The sequence below is a fragment of the Strix uralensis genome, chromosome Z (genome assembly GCF_047716275.1).
Source record: "Strix uralensis isolate ZFMK-TIS-50842 chromosome Z, bStrUra1, whole genome shotgun sequence".
Taxonomy (NCBI): Eukaryota; Metazoa; Chordata; class Aves; order Strigiformes; family Strigidae; genus Strix; species Strix uralensis.
In genome coordinates, this window is record NC_134012.1 from 93667374 (window position 1) to 93692256 (window position 24883).

A 24883-nucleotide genomic window follows, 5' to 3' on the forward strand; every position below is an offset into this window, starting at 1 on the left:
ACATTGACCCAGAGGTCTTGACTGCAGTCCAAAGTTCTACATAAACCTAGAGAGTTTGTCACCTATGTAATTTTCAGGGTCCTATCCTGAATTCTTGAGAAAAATGGCAAAAAATAGTTAATAACAAATAGAGATTAACTTTGAGAATTGTTTAGAAAACTTAAGAAAGATTCTCTTTCATGAGGTCATAAACTTGATGCTCTAGGCTAAATGGAGTCTGACAGGCATGTTTGTTCAGGATACATTTCTTACTGAGCCATCCAGGGACATCCACAATTACTGTCATGAGTCATCTGACGATTAAAGAGCAGAATGAGCAAAACGGAAGATTAAAGGCATAGAACAAGGAGCAGCAATGTCTGTCTTCACTGAGAATACCCAACTGACAGGAAATTTTGGCATCTCTGGGTGTGTGTGTGTGTACACTGAAACTTGCTGTACATTTCTTAGACAGCAACTGCCCTGTTTCTATAACCTTTTACAGATCTTAGAGTCTGAACTCTTAGCTCTTCAGAGAGGCCATCATGCAGAATTTGGACACTAACAGGGATGTGTTAGTGCTGCTCAAGTGTGTGCTTTTCTGTGGCCCTTTTGTGATGCCTTGTAATCCCTAGTATCTACAAAATGCCTGTCATACTCTTTCCATTTCCAGTGTTCTTGGCAGAAAACTAGAAGTGACAGAAGTACCATTAGCTTCTACAACCTCGTGTCTTTTTCCAATATTGTCTGGCTTCCAGTTTACCCTGTATCAGGTAACCCTTTTACTGCAGTACTGGGTGAAAGCCTTTGCAGGTGTATTGTGGTAATACTTTCTTTACAGTGGAAGTGCAGTGACTGAGCCCAGGGGTGGATGGAAAGGGGACAGTGTACCAGATTCCACCCAAAATGAAGAACAATAGGTTTTCCTCATTGCTGTTGTGCCACATAGTTATTCACTCTTCCTCTCAAGTCAGACCTACCTGGACTTGCTTCTCCTGGGAAACTCCCTGGAGACAACTAACAATGATAAAAGCTCATCATCATTTAAGATGTGATTTGATCTAAATGTGTATAAGGGCCAGCAAGCATGCCAACCTCTATTTAAAAACTAGGATCCATTCTAAATAGCCAAAAAGACAGAGAAAAATAAGAATAATGTTCAATCAGTAACCTGGCAGGGGGAAAGAGTGTCACAGTAGTTTCATGTCTAGAAATGATGAAATGGCAATAGAAGAGGGACAATTTATAGGACAGACTTCAGTTGGGACAAATCAGCACATCTTCATCTACTCCTTCAGAATTCCTTCTCTACATCAACAGAGAGGTCATGTAAATACATCCTAGAAAAAGTGTGGGGACACCCATGAAATGGCTCATTCAGGATAAAATATATGAAGGGCCAAATTATATAATTGCCTGCTAATATCTACCTTTTCTTTTCTTCATTCCTCAAGGAATATTTTCCCTTTGTCCTTACCCACAATGAGACAGAAGAATACCCTGCCCGCAAATGGGATTGAAACAAACAGAAGAATAAAGAAAAAAAAAAAATCCTTGTCCCTGGAGTCTCTTCACCTGCAAACACTTTTCTTTCTGTGTGTGCACAGCTACATGTACTGCAACTTTATGACTGCACTGGGTTCCCTGGGGGAGCTTCAAACTCTCTTAATGCTTATGACCGCCAGTCAATTTCCATCCAGAAATATCCTCCATAGAAAAGATGTGAAATAGGCAAGGAGAAAACAAATATTCATTACTCCAGGAGTTAAAGTAGCATCCATTTGGACTGCACATCTGTAAAAGGCCAATAAATTGAAGGCAATGCTCATAATTACATTGCAGACCAGACTGAAAAAATGATGAATTCCTCCAGAGCAATTTGCTATTGTTGGGGTTTAGGAAACTTCTCCCTCCCTGCTGTTGCCAAAAGAGGGAAAAAAAAAAGATGAGGAATAAGATACTTCTTTTTTTGGATGTTGATGATTAAATAAAAGAACGCTGAATGGCAATAGTCATTAGACCAGCAGGAGGAATAAATAAGGAACACCATTGGTAGTTGTAAATAACGGATGCTGTTTTGAGCACAAAGCAACACATCTGGTAATTATTCTCAATTCCCCTCCAATTGCTTTGATTTGGCGGCGTAAGGTGCCACAGTGAATTCTGCCTTTATATATTTATTTATTTATTTATTTGCAAATCAGTGTTTAATTGTAAATTGTCTTGGAGGAATCAATGGGATTTATTGCTTCTGCCATGTGAGGTGTGAAATGTTTGCCATTACTGAGCAATGGATTATTTTTTAGTAATCTCTGTCTAATGTCCTTTTCACTTGTAATAGGTTTGTTTTGGAATGGGCAGAAGTTGGTTTTGATCCTCCCCTTCCTCACATACTTACATTTTCTGTCTCTCTGCTTATACTTTTTAATAGCTGTTCATTTGTTATTTTATTAACATTACTTTCTGTATTAAAACAGAGCTTAAACAAGACTACTCTGCCAAAGCTTCTTTATGTGACCTTCTGTCAATTACTTCTAAGCAGATGCTTTGGAGGGACATGCTTGGACCTAATAAACATGTATAGCTCATTAACCAAAAAAAAAAATTTTGTCTTTTCTCAGCCCTGATTATTTTTCTGTTATGATTTGTCCTTATCTTTAGAAAGAATCTTTCCTATCCATTCTCACTCTCTCCTGAAATTCAAGATAGAATCCCTCTTCGTCTCTAAAACAAATGACAAATGAAGAAGGTAGAGCTTTTTTTTTCCCTTTTCGTTTTCAGTAATTATTAGAAATTTTCAAGAAAAGAAAAGGAATTTTGAAGAAATCTGCATTTGTAAAAATCCTCTGGCTTTGACTGATAACACTTGTGAATGTCCCTTTCCTCTGTCAGTAATTTAAATTTACCCTTGTACATAGTATGTACAAACAGCACCAGTGTTGATGGTGACTATTGCACATTTAAAATGTCTCTGGGTCTTGGCTCCTTATCTATGTCTGTAATAACGGACCCTTTTTTCTGAATTGTCTGCTGAGACTATAACCATGCCAGGACTGCTCTTTTATTGCAGTGCATACAGTACTTAGCAGAACAGGGACACAGTCACAGTTGCTTTCTCCAGATGATATTGTAATTACCACATTAATTTGTATAACAACCTCCAATCCTCTGGCTGGGACACTCCTTCCCCTGAGTCACACTTATTCCTGTACTAGACTGCCACATCCTCTCTCCTTAAGACAGGACTCAGTTTGGTTGAGTATGAAATGCTTCTTTTTTGAAAAGAGGTGGGGAGGAAGTGGGGAAAGAATTTTTTTTTTTTTTTAATTTTAATGAGTAAACACTGATTTTCATGAAATTAGCTTTACTTTAAAATTAAACAAAAAAACAATCCCCACCCTGCAGGCCCATAGCACATCAGTTTGAAGCTGATGACAGTATCTCTGGGGAACCAGAGCCCAGATGGTTGCAGGGACAAGATCCCAGACTGGACTGCATCTCCCCATTCTTCAGTGGAGCCCAGCAAGTCCCAAGAACAGTCCCAGAAAACCAAATGGAAGGGAAGAGCACCCTACTGTTTGACAGCCTGAACACTATTTTCCCCTGGGGGTGACTACAAAGCTGCCTCCTTGAAAGCCACTCTTCTGCAGAACAACAAAGTCAATGGAGCTGGGCACAGAGTTCCTTTCTTTCTTCCTCCAGTGACAATTACTGCACATTTAGCTCCACCATGGAACTGAGCAGGCTAGATAATTAACACAATAAGTCATAAAGAGGTGGTGCCAGTGGGGAAAATGGAACTGTGTGAGCTATCTGTGTTTGTACCCTGTGAAGTCCTCTTGTCACGAAACCCTAACTGTATGATTAAGAATGACACATGTTAAGCCCTCTGGTCCAGATGTCCTACTGCAGTGGTCTCATCCCATTTTCTTTATCAGAATTACTGCAATTAGCAACAGAAAAGACATGTTAGTTCATCCATCCCACATGCTTTCTCTTCTGCTTGGACAGAGCAAAATGAATCCCTATATTCATGCAGTTCATTGTCCAGCCAGTTTTTAAATGACTTGAACAATAAAGATTCCTTCAGAAAGTTGTTTCATTGACTAATGTCTCTCAGACTGATTAGCTCCCATACATGAAAGAACAAAATTTATCTGGTGAAACTGAAATGTTCCCCTTGTAGAGCATTTACCAGACAGCTCCCTCATGCATGGGTCAACCCTCTAACCAGCAATCTCTGTTTTACCTGTGGGATATGTTTTGTGTCCAGTCTCAACACTTCCAGATCTGGGATACAACTTCCGGTGAACCGCAGAGACAAAACTGGAATTCACTTTGTTGGAAAACAGGTCATTTGTAACTGTTTTGTTTAAAACAAAAAGAAATTGGTCTTGGGGGCATGGAGGAGGGAAAGTCTGCAGAGAATGGAAATATGCATTTCCATTCCTGATGATGTTCCCTCAGGAAGATTAAGTTGGGTTCAGTGCTGAGTGTAACTCAAAACCCTGATAGAGTCACACTTTCAATTTTTTTTATGGATTGCAGTAGTTGAGTGTGTGGGAAGGGAAGAAGGGAAAGTAGCAGAGGAGAATGGAAGGAGAAAGGATTCAATATGTTGATCCAGATCATCCAAACCCAGTGGCTCTCAGACTCTTATTTCCTCCTTGCAGGAAATATGGATTAAGATACTCGCTATAAACAGCTGAGTCAGGGGATCATCTTTGTTATTATTTTTTCTTGGAGTAAATGTCCCTGTTTAAATTGTATGAAATAATAATTGAAGACACATGGAAAAGCTAGGTAAATTCCAGGCACCAAAACCCATTGGGAGTGAATGCCGTTTTCAAGTTACATTTGTTTTTGCATTTGTTTTCCTTCTTTTTAGCTAACAGTGCCACGTACTTAAATATCCCCTGAAGGGAAAAAAAATATTAAAACCTACAGAACAGCTGACATAAAGAAAAGGACTGAAAAGAGCACCTGACTAAAGTGGTTATTATTATTCATCTTGGTACATACTCAGACACACACATAGACATTAATCCTTAGCCACCTCTTACTAACAACTTCTTTGACAGTTGAGAGGATTCCACTTCACTATAAAGAATTTATTGAATTTTATCAGTAACAAGATCAAAATTGCCCAGGAGTATCCCTTCAACTTCAGCAGGCATGTGTGCACCCAGACATTTTGTAAAACTTTTCGGGCTTGATACAGAACTCCCTGATATCCACAGTGGTGTTAACATGAACTGTACTGGATATTGGATGAGATCTTCAGGTCTCTTTTCTGTCCTTGCTCATGGAAAAAAAAAAAAGAAATTAAACATTGAAGTCTGATTTTGGCAAGTAGGAAAAATCCTCAGCCCATGGATGGACTCCTTTTTTAGTGAATTATAGAAATTGAACAATTTGGGGGGAGGGAGGAAACTATTCTTTTTACATTCAAAATTAAGGAAATAAAGATCATCACTAGGATAGGTCACTCCATAAATTTCTGTGTCTGTTTAACTCATGGCTTACCTCTCCAGAAGTTCAAAAGTAAAGGAGCCATCCAAATCAAGAAGTGTTACTCATCACAAACTCAAAGTGCACACTAGTTCCAGACCTTGCCAGTGAGTCCAGGCAAACCCAACAAAAGCCAAAGGAGAGAAAGAATTGCTTCCAAGTCCCAGCTGAATTTCATCCTTAATGAAGCAAGAGACCTGGAGATGGCCATAACCTTCAAGTGCAAATATGGCCATTACAGGTCACCACAGAGGCGTATGGAGGCTCTGGGACTGCAAGTCAGGACTTCTACCGCTCAAGTTAAAGAATAAACTACTTCTGCAGGGCTACTACCGGGAGTGAAAAATAACAACTATGGGGAGTTGTTCAAGCAATCTTAATATTTCTTGGAGGCTAAAATGATGCACAATTTGAGTTAAAGTCTGACCTGTAAAAATCTAGTCTCAATTACTGCAAGGGTCAATTAGTCTTGGGAAATATGTGTTCACACTAAAAAATTATGTGCTCCAACTGTCATCAGAACAGGTATAGCCAAGTATGGCCTGAGGGAATCTGGTGGCTGGAGTATTGTCCCTGGTTTTCTAGCTCAGCAGTGTGTTCAAAAGCTCACTGTAAGATTGGGAACTGGGAAGAGTGACTTGCATGAAACATAGAAAGAAGCTCTACAAAATTCTTCCAAGACCCCATCCAATTTTTCCCATTATTTCAGAGAGCTCTGCCAGGTACTGGATGACATAGAGATTTTGTCTGCTCTATGGACCCAGTTGCCTTTATGGTTCTGTCCCTTTACCACAGAACGCCCAACAGGGGTTGATGGACATTATCCTTGCAGCGTATCAAATAACAAGTAATATTACTGTTTTAACATCAGCTGAGTGCAAAGGTGATTTTCCCTTATGTTGGCTACACTGACAGATGGCAAAGTCTATAATCCATTACTGCTTAGCTGGGATGTTGCTCTGAGGTTTTTCTCCCTCCAGTGAGGCTAAGCTAAAAGGGATAATCATAAGGTTTGGGTAACTAGAAGTAACTCTGCAATCTTTCTCCTGACTCATTTCTTCACACAGTCAGGAAACACTAGAAATTCTTGAGAAAGACATTCCTCACCTAATTCCTAGCTTGACATTTCGAGTGAACAGAATGAGATTATCTGGATGAAATATTAATTGTGAGGGTGGGGTGAGTGATGGCCACAGAAAGTGGCTTACCTTCAGCAAATAAACCTCAGTTTCTGCAACACGTCCTGCTGCCAAGCTGTCTGCTCTTGTCTGGTTCGTCATTTTGCACACATCCAACTATAAAGAGGGTGGTCCATGGCGTGCAAGAGCACTGTTCAGAATCTTTGTCACTAGAAATGCTCTCCTCGACACAGTGGATTTGCCTCCCCCTCTCTCCTCTCTTCTCTTGTTTTCTGCTTCCATTCATTGAGAAGGGATAGGAACCAGGTTTTTTTTTTTTTTTTTTGCAGTTTCATTCTGTTGGTCTTCCATACATATAAACAACTTCTTTGGCAGGATAATGTATACCAAAGCCTGCTCTAATGTACCCCACAGTAAATCAAACTGACTTTTAAGAACTTTTGTGGAGTTACTGCTTAGTCACTGCCATTTAAAAAGAAGCAAAGCTGGTCCTATTCTTTCACCTGCTTGTTATAGCTTCTAGAAATTATGGTGATATTACCTAAGAGAGAGGCAAGGAGGCAGGCAGGTGGAAGAAAGAAAGGAAGAAAGAAAAAAAGAAAGAAATAAAGAAGGTAAGAAAGAAAGACATACATTACTACTTCCAGTAAAAAGAACATAAAAACTAATTCTAGGAACGAATTCTAAAAAAAAAAAAAAAACCAACAAAACTTTGACAAATTGAAAATAAAACCAGTAATTTTTCTGTAAAATTGCCACTGACTTTTAAAAAGTCTAAAAAGACATAGGACCTGAACAATGCATGTGCACACACAACCTACATTGTGCCTAGTCAGGTGCAAATCCACTTATTCAAATTAGTGTGATTTTCTTTGAAAGGAGGAATTAAACTGACTTTTCTTTTACCTAGAATCCTACATAATCCTTACATTATACAAATAATGTAAGTATACACTTAAAAAAATCTTGATCTAAAGAAATAAGAGGAGGGAGCATTTTCTGATGCTCGTGAATAGCAGTAACTCTGACATGGCATTGATTTTTAGTAGCCTTTCTTTGAAATACAGGTTGCCAGATGACTGGTATGAAGTGGGAGTATATTTCAGTTGCTGTAGGATGCTGTCATTGCAAAAGAAGTTTTATGCATTTTTATATTTTTATATATTTATATCTCTGTGTGTGTGTTTTAATTCCACTGATTCCTTGCACTTTGTAGCCAAGATATATAAACCCTACACCCAAAATCTTTGCTAGAGAGCTTCACCTATATGTTGCTTGTAGTACATTACACCGTATACTGTGAACACCTTCATCTGCATAACTGTGTCTAGAGGTATGCTTAGGTAATGCCCAGAAATTTTACTTCCATGCAGGAAAGCATAGGGATTCCAGAACTGATGCTGAAGCACCATATCTCCTGCGGCTAGATATACTGCCACACAGCTGGGGCTTTGGAGATCTGCTTCAGAGTGTGCTTCCCTGCACTTTGTGATGAACAGAGGTGCTTTAAGTAACAGCTCAGATGTGTTTATTACACATGACAGACAAAATTCAACACTAATAATGCAAAAGAGTTTGGAAGAAGAATTGATACAGGCTGGACCATGTTAGAAGAAAATAAGATTTGTTCACACATCTTTCTTAACCATGAAGTCCGTCTAGACAACCTGAAGATGTGATTGAATAACAGATATCAGCTTATGTTTGAACAGTACTTTTTATGCTGATAAACCAGAACCATTTTATAAGCCTCTGTTTTTCCTGCTACCTTCAGGTACTCCTCACTGAAAAGCAGCCACCTCTGATGTTGTGATAGTTGTTAAACAATGTGCAGGAACTCTCCCCAGTGGCTTTGGTTAGGGAGGGAAGGGAAATGCAACAAGCAGGCTGACTTTTCTGCTGTGTGAAGTACTGTTGAAATCAGCAGAAAGGAGCTAAGAAATCTGTCTGACATCCTGTTAAAACCAAGAAGCTGTTACTACAGGAGGCCTCTTGACAGGGTATCAGAGTGCACACTCTGAAACAAGTTACTTCATGGGCAGCCAAATGTGGAAACCCTCTTCCAATGTCCCTACCCCCATGAGTTCATTGATGTCTAATAAAAGATGGGTTATGAGCACTAATGAGAACTCTCTGCTCTGCCTGGCTGCCTATTTTCATGAAATTTATAGGAACACAATAGCTTTGGGACCTCTTCCACCCCATCAACAATAGGTTAAATTACCCAGTAGGTTCAAAACTCAAAGGAGGAGCCCTTGACAGATTGACTGATAGATGGGCCCAGGCACACACTTACAACAGCTTGATTGTACAAGTCTGATTTCCTTTGGAAAGAAAGAGCAGGGGTTTTATTGGTCCCAGCCAATAGATGGGATAACTTATAGCAAATTGCCTCCTATTGCCTTCTTAAGATGTTGTTTTAATGACAACTCAATGGCAAAGCACCTTCTGGATTTTGAAGACATCACTTTAATGCCTCCTGGGCCAAGTGTCCTTGCTGAGCTTGAGAAGATACGATACAGTCACTGGTGAAGGTGGTACAGCTGCAAGTGTGCCGAAAGCAAAGGTCTGGAAGAGAAGAGCTTTTCAGAAGCATGCCCTTTATTTTAAAGGGCAAGGCCGTGGCTTTGAGAAGCCAAACAATTTCTCTGAAGCACGATTTTGTTTGTGCTGCAGGGGTATTTACTGTTCTAAGATTTCCTGGCATTTGGGTGGTATAGGTAGAACAGATTTACATAAAAAGGGGGGGGTGGAAAATCAAACTTTCAAAGGAGCTTTAAAAGGACAATATCCCAACCCACTGTCTGTTTGGGGGATTTTATTTGGACAGAGCTGTTGCTGAGCCTTTTGTGACCAGACACTTGTATGTGTTTTACTGCATGTTTGAACGACTGCATGCAGGAGATAATAGAACTGACGGGCTAGTGATGACAGATTCCTATAGCTCAGAGGATGCAGGGAGGTCAGAAATGGGGCTACATCCTCTCCAGTATGATAGAACCACCTTGTCCTTTTTTTCCTGCAATGCCAGTAGCAAGAGGTTCGCCATCCACAGGGAAGATGCATATGAGTGGGTGCTAAGGTCCTGAGAGACTGGGCCCAGAGGCAACTCCCCTCCAAACCCCCCACAGGTACACTCTAGTTCTCTCTGATTCACTTTCTATCATATTTACAAAAACCAGAAGACTCATGCAAAGCTGAGATGGGGAAAGAGGACAAAATGAAAAAAGAAGCCCAAATTTAAGTAAGGGACTGAATATGATTTAGAAGACATGACTTCTACTTCAAGCTGTGTAAGGAGGTGCTGCTTCCAAACCACAATGACTCACTGTTCCTTAGATTCCTTGTCCATACACTGAGAAAGGCAAAAAGGCTGATTTCATCTGTAAGAGGCTTTGAGAGCCACTGACAGAGCTGCAGAAGGGCTAAGTATTATCCACACCACCCAGCAGAGCATCATCCATTTTAAAGCCATCTTTCTGCTCTTCTTCACTTTGTGGGTAAAGGTGAGGAGCTTTACATTGCTGATACAGCAATGAGGACAAGAAGGAACAGAAGTTTCACTTTGCACCCCATTCTGTTATTTTCTATGGTCGGGAATGGATGTGTTCACAACTGGTTTAGTATTTGAGGTATGTCTGTAGGAAGCAGTGTCTAACTGGAAAGCTACAAGAACTGGAGGACAGAAAAAGGAAAAGAGAAGAAAAACAGTTGGAAGCATACACGCAGGGAAAAATCCTTCTGCAAAATTTCTATGCCAGTTTCTGCAACCCTCAACGTATTTTTTTAACACCAACTTGCCAAAATAAACGATAGTTTGCATTTTCAGTGGTTGCTTTTTTGGCTGTAATTTTTCCTATGCTCACATCTCAGCTCTAAATACATTTGCAGAAGGGGAAACCAATGTGTGCCCTTCCTGGTAGCAAATCCACGAACTGTCTCTGCACTTCATCAGGCTGTGAAAGGCAGACTTCACACCGTGAGAAACAGTCTAGGATAAATCAACCCATTCACTTTCTTCATTCATCTTTTGAATGTCTTTTGCATGTGTTCAGATTGTATCATGGTGTAGATAATGCTGAAAGACTTCAATATTCGCTTTTAATTGTTGGCAGTTACAATGCTCATCTTTCAGAGAGGGAACGTGATTGCTGAAGAAAATTCATAGGAGCAAACACCAAATTGATGGTAAGAGGGTGTTTAAGGCTCAAGTACTTGGACTGTTCTTGAGGAAACCTTCCATGGAGGTCTTAATCCAAAGGCCTCTGGAGTCTGAGGAGTCTTTAAACCAAATTCTAAATAATTTTATGAGCACACACTGGTTTCAAACTTCATCTCTGTACCTCTGGAGACTCACGAATTTTCAGAGTGGAGAGAAAACCTTACTCCAATTCAGGACTAGACTGCCTGCCCTGGCTGCAGAAAGTCCTGTTGACAGTGAAAGCAGTTGCTTACATGTAGAAGATACCATTAAAAGATTAGTTCATGCATTTTATTTGTCCTTTAACGTGTGGAAAAAGAGCCAGACACAATCACAGAAGAGAGTACACATTACACCCTGTCAAGAAAACCTACCAAATCTAAGCATTTATGACATGCTTCTTGCAGCGGTAATTGAGCATTTGGATTGTGGATACCCAAACTGTAATTTTTCAAGGACATCAACTGATGAATGTGAGTATTTCCCTGGATTTCCATCTTTACTCTGAAGGCAAAACTTATGTGGTCTATGAGCTCTGCTGGCTCATATGATTGCAGTGAATTCAACCAAGGGCCATGTAGTTGTTTATGATCTGTCTGGAGCTGGTAAAGAACTATTTCCTGAGACAAAACCAGCAGAACTGTGTTCTGGGCCAACATGTGTTTCTCTTTTTCAAGGGTGTCGAAGAGGACAGTCTTATAGCAATCTGCTTGTCCCAAGCTTTGTGTCTGGTAGAACAGCCTATGAGTCTCCCTGAGCCACTGTGAGGTGGGATCAGATCCTGGGACCTATTTGCTGGTTTTCCTGAATTTAACAGTAGGATCTTGAAAATAGCTACTAGGAATAATGGAAATCTCAGGGTCGGATTGACTTCAGGACATTCCTTTGAACACTTTGCAGGCAGGAGGACCAGCTTATCAAAACAAGAGTCATGTGAAGTATAATATTCTACCCTGACACTGCTAAATGACACCACCTGTGATAGCTCTTTCCCATTCTGCTAGTTGAAACAGCAGCAGCAGGTACATATACACCCACTAATGTAATCCTTTCTCCTGTAAGCAATGGAAAAGGTCTCACACAGCATACTGCCTTGCACACTTAATCTTTACTGCACCCTGAGCTATAGGGAGGTACAGATCTCCCTTGTTCCAAAACAAGCAGTGATGTCCTAAAGAATCCAAGAGATATGACCAAGGTAACCGAGGCTGTCAGAGACAGAGCAGACACTCGAACAAAATGTTTAGGTTGGCCCTTTAACTTCTGGGCTGTCCTTTTTGCTCATAACAGAAGCAAGTGACAGAAGGAGCCCAGCAACATCCACTGGCTTAATAACAATCATTACTATGCTAGGAGACTGGGTGGATAATGCAGTCCCAAAGCATGGACATGAACTAATGTCATCAGCATTGGTATAAATAGGGTGTCTGCATTTAATTAATAAATAATAGGCTGCAATGCTAATCTCCTTCTGCTAACTCTTTTCTAAAGGTGCAATCTATTAATCACATGTCACTGCCAGCCTGGTCACTTCTTTTTTTAGATTCAAGGCAGAAAAAAAATAGCTAGAAATAAATGGATCCTAAATACAGCAGGGCAATTGAATAGCACAGCCAGCATTATGATCCACTGCTGATTTCAATCCTTAGCTACAAGTTTTTCCCCCTAAGGATGGATATAATACTTTAAAGAGAGAGTGAAGGCTTGCAATGTTGTTAAAGGTCAGCATGTTACTAATGTCTGCAAAATGGAGGATTTTTTCCCTGATTATTTGCCCATGGAAATTCTGTCTCTCAACATGCAATAAGACCCATTTCTGTGGACACTGACTAAGGCAGGTGGGATACTCATTTTGAGATGGGGACAGCATAACTTTCTGAAAAGCACCGGAAATATCTCACCTCTTTGGCACATGCTGAGACTACGAAGCTGGAAACTCAAGGAGAAGAAACATTTGTGTTGGTATGGAAATGTGGTAAGAGGGAAATGGCAGCACTGCTCATCTGGGACTATATAGGAGTCATGCAAATTGCTTGCTCTGCATGTGAATATCCACTTTCCAGGAAGCTTCCCTTTCAGTACTCTGAATAAACTCCATTGTGTCCATAAACACAATGAAGATTTTCACCCGTTCAACTTCACGATTATCACCCTGCTGTGTCTTTTCTAGGTCTCTTTAGAAAAACCTGGAAAACTGTCTCAGCCAAACATTGCCCCTCGTGGTTTTGTGTGTGGGAGGCAGGGGGAGGCATATGTATTTAGGTCGAAAAGCAAGTTTCCATCCCAATTATTTTGATTGGAAAATATATCCTACTATCTCTAGTTGTTACACATAATTGATCGCAAAAATGTACCGTTACTAATTGAACTGATTTTCAAAATGATTAAAAGCTTTTCAGAAAGTTCATCTCTGCAATTCCAACCTGTTTGATATCAAAGTTGTGCTGAAGCCTCAAAAGAATCATTCTCTGGCTAAATTTCTTTATTCTTCAGTCAAATGCAAGCCAGAAGTCTCAACACAGAGCATATGGGTGAAATTTTACAGTCAGTTTATGCAAGAGGTTAAATGAGATCTAACAATTCCGTCTAGATCTAACACCTATTCATTTCCTTTTAATCTAGTCAGAAACACCAGAAGAATGGCTAGTGCTCCAGTGTTTTGGCCTTTCCTCTCAAAGTCCAAACTTCAATAAGGGAACATTACAGGCTCTAATAAAAACCACATTTCCTGTAATACCAGGGAAGAGTTCTGGATCACATACTGAGATCAAGAAGAGACAGGGATAAATTCAGCTCACTGCAAACACTGGAGAGTATACTTGTATCAGGATTTGAATTTCTGTTGTGAGACATTGACCCTTGTTTTTTCCTAGGTGGCTCTGGTCCCTTTGAAGAGTTCCCTGTAAAGAAACAGTTGGTATTCAGGGACTGCTATATCCCAGTTTCCTCTGCACCCTTGTTTCTCTCCCAGTATCCACAGACCTGCCTCCCTTATAGTGAGTGACGTGGTGGCGTAACAAGCTCCCTGTCTGTGCAGTGTGTCCCTCAGTCATCTGCTAAATCTCGGTTTCTTTTCCACCTAGAAAATCTGTACACAAAAGACAGCTGCTCAGCCTTAGCTGTGACAAAATACACCAACCAGGACCACATGTTGTGAGTGTGCAGGAGGAGGGTCCTTGTCAAGAAGGAGGACACTTTATTAGTTTAAGGTCCTATGTATGTTATTCAGGATCTCACTTGCTTTGTCTCAGAGGATGTGTCCCCAAAAGGAGCTTTGCCTGAAGGCCGTCCTTAATGTTTCCTTTCCCCAGCTAGACCCTAATGCCACAGCCCCTGGTCCGATGTATTAGTTTCACTGCTGGTTGTGCAACCGAGCACAATGCTTTTCCTCACATCTGGGAAGACACTATATAACAGTTCTGCATCCAGACACTGTACCTGCTCTTATCTTTAGAGAGTAAGCTCTTAACGAACAGAGTGTCTCCGTCTGTTCTGCGTTGTACAATGAACCTGGTGTCATGGTTCATAACTGGTCTCACAGGCACTGCCACAAGATAGATAGTAAATAATTAGATTTCTGATCTAGGGAGTGGAGAGACTGCTTTGGTTCAGTCCAATCTCTAAAGTCATTAAACTCATACTATCTTCATTCCCCCTTGCCTGAGGTTCTGGCCCATTCTCCCACATCTCTTCTTCATTAGCGATTCATAATAATAAGTCATAGACATTTTGGAAAAAAAAAAAATCCAAGAAAGCAACTCATCCAATGTACTTTACGTTGTGGCAACATCATTTCATGTTAATTGAATGGCTGCTTGGAAGTGTTGGTGTTTTGTGGTGTATAATCAGTGTATCTGGGCATTCATCAGCAACTCAAGAGATGGATAAAATAAAAATTTGGGGGAATTAATTACCACTCATATGGCAGTTCACAGGCAGGAAGTATTTTACTAGCTATGAATTCCTGCATACTAAGTCTGATGCTACAAGAAAGCAACCCTCCACTAAGGCCAGCCCTAATGCATTCGAGTTACTTATCCCTTATTTTAACACTCTTCTAGATTGGGCAATCTCAACTTGTGTTATGAAAGGGACTAGTCCTACTGAAGTTCCCACAAGCATGAGCAGGCAGTGTCTCCTACAGGAATGAATCTGAGTTGACTCCACTGTAAAAGTGCAAGGAATTAGCCCCACAAAGTTGGCTCCAACTATTTGGAAGAACATCATTATTTGGGGAGATTTTCAAAGAGAATATTTAGACACCCAAGGCCCATTGACTTTATGTGAGATTTCAGCAGTGAAACACATTTGACACTTTTGAACATCTCTATTTATCTAACTAAGTTACTTCTGTGGAACTAATGATTAGAGAACCTGAGCACTTAATAATCTTTAATGCATGTATCCTTGCAGCACCAATGCTATTTTATGGAAGGAAACTGGAATCAGAGCAAAATGTTCTGCCAAATTTATGTGTATATTCAGACAGTCAAAAATAATACTAGTCACCAGATAGAAATGGAGTGAGAATAATAGCCTGACCCTGAGTAACCTCTTCAAGGTCAAGGAGAAAATCTGTGGCAGGGTGAGCCTCAGTCTTCCAAGCGGCAATGTATTGCCCAGTGTAGAGCTCTCTCTTCCTCTGTGCGGGATCAGGCTGCAAGACTGCCCTTAAAATTGAAAAGAAGTGAAACAGTCCCTCACTAATTGAAGCCAACTGTTTATCCTCCCTGGGGGAAAATGTTTCAGTGCAGTGCTGCCTTGAAAATTACCTCTCTACAAATGATATTACAAGGGGCCATATTCATTTTCCATCACTGATTCCAAAACAAGCTGGTTTTAAAGATAAAAATATTTTTCTTAATTATGAAAACACATTTTAAAGACATTGATGTTACACATTGCTTTTAATTTGAAACCTTTTTTTTTTTTTTTTTGAGTTCATTTTCTGCCATGAGAATGGGAGTGGTAGCAAACCCAAATACAAAAATGAAAATGGAAATTGACTTTAAAGGGGAATTAAAATTGATCAGATTATCTCTATTGCTCAGGCTGATTGGGATGTAACCCCTCCTATTTTTCCCCTGACATTATGAAGCAGACACATTAATGAAGAAAGATGCCTTCCCTTTTTAGGACAAAACCCCAGCTTCTCCTACAATCCATACATTTTGTATAGCAATTTTTATTCATAGATCTTAACTAGGGTTTCAGAAAAGTCAAGTATCATCATTCATATGATACAGATGGAAAACTATGGCATGAAAAGGTGAAAGTTGCGATTCATCTTACCTCTCTTCAGGTGTCTAAAAGTGAGATGTCTAAATCTGAGTTAATTGCCATAGGTTCAAGATTCAGTGGAGAGAGAGAGAGGGAAACTTCTGAGCACCATTTATCTCATCTATCTTAGGATGGGGTGAGTCACAGTTTGGAGCCACCTTTCTCCTTCTACTGTTCACAGGAGAAGCCTAGATGAGTAACAGACTATATGCCTAGTATCTAGGCACTAAAGCTAGGCAAAGTGAACCCTGCCTGAAATAGCATTTTAAGGAGAGTGGCATAGAAGCCCTGCTTAAAATTTCTTCTGTCGCTAAGCCCAAGGCTCCTAAGAGGACCAGTTTTTGAGTAAAAGCACTAGATACAGTTTACCCAGAGAGCTAAATTATTTACATAGGGATTTCCTATCTCCTAAACTGATTTCATGTACATACTGCAAAATATGTATAGTAATTGGAAAATGCTATGTATGCCATGGAGAAAAGTTTTCTTGACCTTCAGTGTCTCCTGAATCTTGAGACTTCTTGCAAACTGTGATACTATAATCTGGGCTCTCAGCAGGCAAAGGGGCAAAACCCTTCTCACTGAAATTCCCACTCAGAGAAGAGAGAGTTCTGTCTGCATCAAAACTGCAGGGTTGAGCCAGTCTTATTTTAAATTGCTCAATTGTAACCTCTGTGTGTCAAGAGCTGAAGGGTACTGACTATAGTCCAGACATTTGCTAGCTCCTAAATCACACTAAAACTCACTTTCCAGAAAGACCTTGGTTTACTCTAGAGTGAAAGGACTTTGCAAGCATGTGAAAAACAAGTGACAGTCATGAAGAAACAGTCACACAGCATTATGTGCTGAACACTGGACTCAATTTACACACTGGCAATACTTTAGGCAGCAGTATAACTGTATGAGCTGTACCAGATCTGGAAACAGCTAGACCCAGGTTTTTAAAATGTTTAGGTACTTGACTGACATTGATTACAGTTGGGGTTAGATAAATAAATAAATACACACTATTTACATGTGCATGTCAGATGTATTGCAACCGTAAGTTGCCAGAAAGAACTGAAATTCAGACCTAGAGTAATGATGACAGGCAGGGAAATAACTTTGGACACCTTATAGCATTTTTTGTTGTTAACTATAAAGCATGCCTCTTTTTATCCCAATTCTAAGTGACCTGCAACTAATGAGTTTTCTGCCAGATGCCTCAGTTTCCTTTGTACTAATTCTTCTCTTTGTCTTTTCTCCCCACATCATTTTGCACCAGACCTCTTCCAAGACCTCTGCCTTCCTGGTACAGTAATCAGCAACAACGGCATTTTGACATGGGGAGAGAGATTGGATGTTATGCATTATAGGCCTTGCCCAGGGATTGCTTGTGCATTTTCATTGAGGTATCACTTGGTAAAATACAGAAAAAACCTCGCACACAACAGGAGTAAGGACAACACCAAGCCCCTCATACCTAACTTGTTGCTGACTGAATAGGGGATGTTGGTGCATCACTGCTCCAGAAACTGGGCTTGGACTCAGTCTGAGAACATTCTGATCCTTTGTGAATGTCAGACCAAACGCCCAAGGAAGAAGCTTGGAAATCTCTACAAGCAAATGAAATCTGTAAGGTGTGAGCATCAGTCACTCTTACTTTATTCAACATCAGACAGAAAAATGGCCAATATGTTCCCCCAAATGCGTCTCTGAAAGAACAGCAAAACATGCCTTCCATTTTTTAAAGAAATGCCCATGTAACCATAACTACAAGTTCGTCAATAGAAAAACACATAATAAATGGCTTGTTATTTCGACTCTTTTGTGAGACAGTTCATTAGAAACTTCATTTGTCTACATGGATTGCACTTGTTCAGCTATATTCTAATAAAATGCACACTGCTTCCAATAAAGGGAATGCATTTGCTATTGATGTGCTATAAACTACTATACAGAGAGGTGTTATTATATCCCTGTGTAATAACAAGCCAATTATAATGATCAGCAAAACCTTTACAATAAAGTCAATGCACGAGGAGTGATTATCATAATGCATTCTAACTGTTCAGTGCCATAAATGCTTTGCAATTAATTGTAGAGTGTATCTATAAATGTATTATTAATGCTGTACAAAAACCCATTGACAAGCAACCTTTACATTAAAAAAAAAGATACTAGGATTGTAATGTGTCCCTGAGTTCACCTAGGAGGTTGAGCTGTATTTACAAAGGCGGAATTTTTTATAGGATTACATTTTTTATTTCCTTCACTCGCCTCCTCCCACTGCTTCTTCCATTTTTGCCCTGTTGTTGAAAAACCTCCAAATAACACTCTGCAGTGTAAGGGCACTTGATCATCCACCATACTTGATTTTTGTTCCCGTATACATAATTTTGGGAATAGCTATAGGCTTTCACTGGTGTCTTAACCCTATAACACTGACAGCCTGACATGTATGAATGCCAAAGGCACTAGCTGCAAGAAATGAGCAAATAAAAGCATATCATAACCTAAGTAGGCAATGCAGGAAGGGGGAGAAGGAGAAGGGAATCCAAGTTACATAATTGATCAAAAGTCGCATAGTAGCAGAGAACAGAACTGATATCAAAACCTCCAGGCGATGAACTCCCCAGCCTCTCCCCAGGCTCTGCTCTAGACTCTCCTCCTTCTTGTCAGTAAACTATTATGTTACAGATGCTTTGTCAAAAATGTGCAATATGTGGGTTTTTTTCCTTTTATTCCCTTAATACTTGATTTTAAAAGGTTGTCCTTAGGACATGTGCTAGAACACAATGTCCTGTGGATCTTTTCCAGTTCCTATTGATGGGCTCACTTCCATCGATTTCAATCACGAACGAAAGGGCAGACGTGAACAAGCGTTTGACGTTCCTTATATTCTTTCAGCAGGTGTGTGTGGACTGGAGCACATCAGCCTTCAGAAGAGTCATGGAATATGAAACGCTACAAACAAGGATCCACTGGAGCCTTTTTACTCCCCCAGAATTAAGTTTTACCAGACAGTGGAGAGCACGAATGGGGTCATCCAGGGCCACTTAGAATTAACTGATCCATTTGCATGCTGGTACATTCTGCCTGATTGAAAACGCTGCCTTGTGAGGACAACAGGGTGTCAGCTGTCAGTAGGGTCATGCAATCCTGAATTGCTACAATAAACCAGGAGATTTTAATTTCCCATTGACTGTAATCAGTCCCACAACAAGCCACAGCTAGAAAGAGATTTCCATGAGTACTAAAATGCTCTTTCTAAATCAGGTTTATCTTAGGGCTAAAGGAAAAACACTACAGATTTTAACAGATATTCAGACCTGGAATAAAATCCAAGGGACAGGTTCCCTTTGAACCCAGTGACTTTGAGCATTGCTGTAGAAGGCTCCGTCACACACAATGGGGTCTAAAGCTTGGATCTGCCTTTCAAAGACCGGCTTCACATGAACTGAGAGAAAGGAAGAATGTTCACATCTGGGTCAGTTTCTTGATACTGCCCTGGACTTGATGCATCCGTGTTCACATTGGGAGAAAACCAGGACATATAGGCCAGAAGGGGCCAGAGTGATGTCCAAGACTGTGGGATATCTAAGGTGGCCTTCATGGTTCTAGGCCCAACTCCTTTCCTAGCCCTTGACTAGATAGACAGAGAGGTGAACACACTTCAAGCAGCTGACATCTTTCCCTCCCAATACTGCAGCATCTCCGACAGCCATTCCTGAGGAACTCACCCTGTCAATGACAGCAAGGTTTGCTGTTGGTCCTGACACTTCCCCAGCCTCTGAGGCAAGAAAGCTGCCTCCCAGTTTAATATCAAGATCTTTTGGTTAGGTTCTCAATTTTTCTTTATTCCTTTGACTCATGAGCTCATCTCCTCTTCCAGTGGATTTTTTAACAGAATATTAGATTATTTTTAAACAGTCATTCCTTCTCTTTAACCTTCACACAGAGATACTGCAACTCAGCACCAGTGTGCAGTTTAATATCGGATATGTAATTAATAGAGAAAAGATATTTATATTGGGGTGTGGGGGTATTTTTTTGGTGTGTGTGTTTTTTTTTTTTTTTAATTCCTCCTGCAGGAAAACTCAAAACCAACTGATTAATCATGTTTGTAGCAAATCTCAGGAAGAGGAGATGTATGAGACTTAGGAGCAGGATTTGTCATGAAGTTGGAAATCTCCTTTCAAACTGCAAGGGAAGATAAAGAAGGAGAGAGATATTGTTTAAACTGTTGTGGGCACTGAGGGAAAAAAAGGGAAATATGAGGTGCGAGGTGTGGTAAATGATTTGTCCAGAGGTCTTGAGTCTAGACCTCATAAAATGTGAAGACAGAAGCTGTTACTGTCCAACCTTAGCATTGCAAGTGCAATGGTTGCAACAAAGGTTGGCACATGTGTGTTGCATGACCTTTTTAATTTCCTGTCTGTGCCTTGCTCTACTCAAACCACTGAAGATTAGGGTGAGTCATACTGGACTCACAGTGATGTTGAAAGAGTTAATGGGGATGTGTTCATGGAGAAATAAGCTTGGACCTTTTCTCCCAGCTGTGAGAAGGGAGAATATTATCTGTCTCCCTGGTGTGTTTGCCAGTGTCACCTGCTTGCTCGTGCTGAACGTGTGTGGGGACCATAAAAGATAAAGAGATGAGCAGTTGAAGAAAAAGCTGTGGCAGGGCACATAAAGGTAGGTTGTATAGGTTACCACCTAGAAACACGATGTTCTCTCAGCTTGCTCTCCAACTTCTGGGGTGAAAAGTCTTTTAAAGAAGCCCACCAAAGGTACAAGATAGAAAACTGCTGTTAAAGTGACTTTCACAGAGCTTGATGTGCCAGGCAACACATGTGGCTTGGAGGTAAGGAAAAGATGAGAATTACAAAGGTGCAACTCTGATGTGTGCATAGTCCCATACTTCAGGACTTCTTGCACACGGGCACAGCCTAACCTCAAGCAGCGCAGGAGAAGAGATGCTGAGCTCTGTCAAGATTGCCATCTCCTGACTTATCCTTAACTTTCTTCTTCAGACCTTTCCAGTCTGAAAGCCTGAGCAACCAAACCTACTCATTGCAAAGCACTTCCAAGGAAGAAGGAAATCATTCCATGTGGCATTGTACCAGTGTGAAGACAAACTAAGCTGAAGGCAAGTCTTGCTTGACTGTGGCATCTAAACAGGCCTGGATCTGGCTAGTACCTGGATGGGAAGCTTCCTGAGAGGTGTTGGCCACCTGCACAAGCCACAGAATTCTGATCAGTTAAATGCAAAACAGCTAAATGCCAAATAGTTACTGGGACCTTGGGCTGTGCTTGTCACAGATCAACCCTGCCAGCTGCAGAAGAGAGCTAGTGAGAGTTAGAAATTGGCTTGATGGAATAAGAAATAGATTCAGGTCCCAAAGGAAAATAGGGCTTAGAAACCATGGAGAGGCCATTCTGGCCCCATCATCATTGCTGAACTGATGGAATGGAATAAAAAGAAACAGATCATAGTGCATGAGCAAAGCACCACTGTTTTGCTGTTTACTGTAAATGAGTGTTTGGACATTTTGCTCGGAAGCTGGAAGAAGCCACAATGAAGCAGATAATTTCAGAGCCTGCACACTGAGTAACGGGTAGAGAGACGATGCAAGTCAGTTGAAATATGAAGTCCAAACGTTCCAGCTGCTGCTATCACATCCCCCAAATAGCAGATAAAGACACACTGCACATGCCTCCCTCAAACATACACAAAAATAATTTGCTTGAAAACACAAACAAAGACAGAAGCTTTAGTATATTTGTGAAGTCTTGCATGCAAAAGACTCTGCACTGTGATGAACTGCAGACTCTCCTGCAAATCTCTCAACACCCTCTGCAGGACATTGCAGCCTTTCAACTCTAAACCACTTTGGACTTTGCCTTTTTTTATAAAGTCCAGAAACCTCCTGTATCTCTTCCATAAAATGCAGGAGGACCCCAAACCACCATGTATTGTTTTGTGGTAGAGACATTAACACTGGACCTGGGTAGCACACTGTGTGCATCTTTACATGCCTTCCTTTATGGACCTTCTTCTGTCCTTTGAGAGGAATGTGGGAGCAATGGAGCATCTAAGCATCACTAACGGAGTACAACTAGAGTAGCAGGAGAGTCCTTTCCTTTTAAAAAATGTTACTTCTTGTACAACCTAGTGGGACCTCGGGGCTGCGTTTATCATAGGTTAACCCTGCCAGCTGTAGTGAGAGTTGTCTGGTGAGAGCTAGAGATATTGCAGATAAAATAAAAAATGGTTCCAAACGTTTGCCACAACCCACAAAATAGACTTGAAATCTTTCCCTAAGTTTGCAAAATTTAAGTCACTGATATCTACAGACTATTTTTAGAGCTGAATACGAGAACCAAGAAAAATCATCAACAACGGGATGAAAATGAGGGAAAATTATATCAGCTTAATTGGGATTTGTCACATTCAGAATGTAACATGGAGTTATAGCTTACATCCCTAAAAATATATTGGACTACCTAATCTATGGTGAAGTAGTTTCTCTATAGTCAAAGTAAAATTTGGACAATGCAAAGGCCAGTAAGAGTTTTTAAGATACCCTTAACAGAGCTAGAGTTACACCCTGATTTTTCAGAATGAAATACAAGATTTTTGCCTTTTTATCACATTCTATCAATTCCATTACTTCTAAAGTCTCTATAAAATGTCAAAGGACTTTGACCTTCTGGTCAGGTATTCAAAGTTTCATGAAGCATTCTGTAGACAGAATACCCCTATATAACATTTTGTAGCTTGACTATACACACACACACAAACAGACAGGAACACAAAATGCAAAATTTTCCCATTAATTTAGACTGTTTCCCTAGACAAATGTACTGAGGATACATTCATTTCTAGTTCCCATGAGATTAGGCAAATGTAAATAATGCCATTTTTTATTGAAAAGGATTGCACGCTTTGCCTTGCTCCTAGTCCAATATGGGGATTAACAAACAAAATAATAAAAACAGCAAAACTAATAAGGGACATTCAGCATTTCCATTTTGTTGGGCTGAGTGTAATTTGTGCCAAGCCATATTTTGAATTCTTCCCCAAACCTAGATGGTCTGATAGTCTAAATTCTTGCTCACACACACAAAATACTAGCACACCCGCTTTCAGTTCAGCTGAGAATCAAGACAGGAAGGATTAAAGACCAACAGAGTCCAGACTCCAGACAACAGGAAAAAATGCTGAGCAGAATCTGGTTGGGAGGGGAGAGTAAATTTTGGATTCCCATCAGCTTTGGGTTCTGGGAGATTCGTTTTTTAGCAAAATGAAGGTATTTGCCCCTATATAAAACACAATCTCCCTTCCTCGAGATCACTGCTCACCATTTCCAGTAAATGCCTCCTTGCAAACTACAGTTTCAAAGAGCACTGCATCTTTCTTTAATGCCTTGACCTGGCACAAAATTCCCCATAAGCCAGAAGATAGAGGTGTATTCAGAGCACGGGCTTTGGGCAGACCAAAGACTTGTGCTGTGCAGAAGAGATGCTTCATCTCCCAAGTCCCCCTCTTTCATCACGTCCCATCCCAATACATGGACAGGGTATAATAAGCTACAACTTAAGTTTCTTTGTTGTTGAAACTGACCTTTATCTTGCAGCCCTAATGAAGTCTTTTGATGTGCTCCTAAGATACACGGCCTCCTTTTTAGCATTCTGTTTGCTGTGCCTGCTTTAACTGGTGGGCTTGCAAAGAATGTAAGTTTTCATACAATGCCTCCCTTGGGTGACAATTGTTCTTTTCTCCCATAGCTGCCCTTGAGTCATGCTGTCCTGAAACATCACCAGCCCAGAAGCAGCTTGTCAGTGGGGAATCAGGACAACATGTCTTTCATGCCAACGATGAGTGAACCCGCTTGGCCCCTGCATTTATGGCCACCACTGATAGAAGAAGCAATATGGGAGCGGAGCGGGTGAGAAAAGATAAGGTCTGTGTGTGTTGGGGAGACAATTAGCTAAAATACAATGGGGAGGGAACCACTGATGTGACGGATAATGTGGAATCAAACCGCCAGCAGAGCCCTTTGCAGTTCAAACCACCCCTCCTGAAAGCAGCTGCTCTTAGCAAAAGAGTTTGAAAACCCTTCCCAGAAAGCCAGGCATGTGTTCTCTATTAGTGATTTGCATTTAAAAAAACAGAAAAAAAAAGAGTGATTGGGAACTACATACCCTGTAGGCGCACTAAGCAAATTGGCCAGCCTAATTATTATTTTTTGGTATGTCTAATTAAATAGACAAAAGGCCCTCCCTTCACTCTCCCTATCGGCATGAGCTCCACTGGAATGTGCATAATGTCCCCTCATTTGCCCAGGCAGCTGAGCCTTTCCCTTTTCCCCTAGGAGATTGGCATTGACAACTGCCCATGGCTTACCCACTCTTACTCAGACATAGAGCCAGATCGTCAGACGGGAAGGGAAAGAGGATAAATTGACCTGGTTCTGTTAAAAACCACCAGACAATGCTGTATGATGTGACATGTCTTTGTTGCAGGTTAGAAACATGCCGTGGCCCTTGATAGCAGAACTTGCCATCGCAGAGCCCATCAAATACTTTCTACCAAGTGTTGGCCAAATTCCCTTGAATTTACTTTACAGGGACTCTAAAAGTGCAATATTTATCCCTGAGCTTTCTGGCATTTTTCCAGCACTCAGCTCTTCCCCTGCTCTGCAATTACATGGCACCACAGCCCTTCCTTAAAGAGCCTCTGATGACCTGCTGGTTTCACCACTCCGTAACACCAGCCCTTTAACTA

The 24883-nt window shown here is 40.7% G+C and overlaps 1 protein-coding gene across 11 annotated transcripts in view; it reads right to left on the minus strand.

Annotated features, from left to right (window-relative positions):
- The window catches only part of CELF4 (CUGBP Elav-like family member 4), a 720179-nt gene that overhangs the window by 285357 nt on the left and 409939 nt on the right, over window positions 1–24883 (minus strand). The window contains exon 1 of one of the 11 annotated variants that reach the window (XM_074855365.1): window positions 5506–5571. The exons of the other annotated variants lie outside the window; for them this stretch is intronic. Coding sequence (XP_074711466.1) covers window positions 5506–5536 — 31 coding nt within the window. The 5' untranslated portion in view covers window positions 5537–5571. Of the gene's footprint in view, window positions 1–5505; window positions 5572–24883 lie in introns of those variants that run through there. 11 annotated transcript variants of the gene reach the window in all.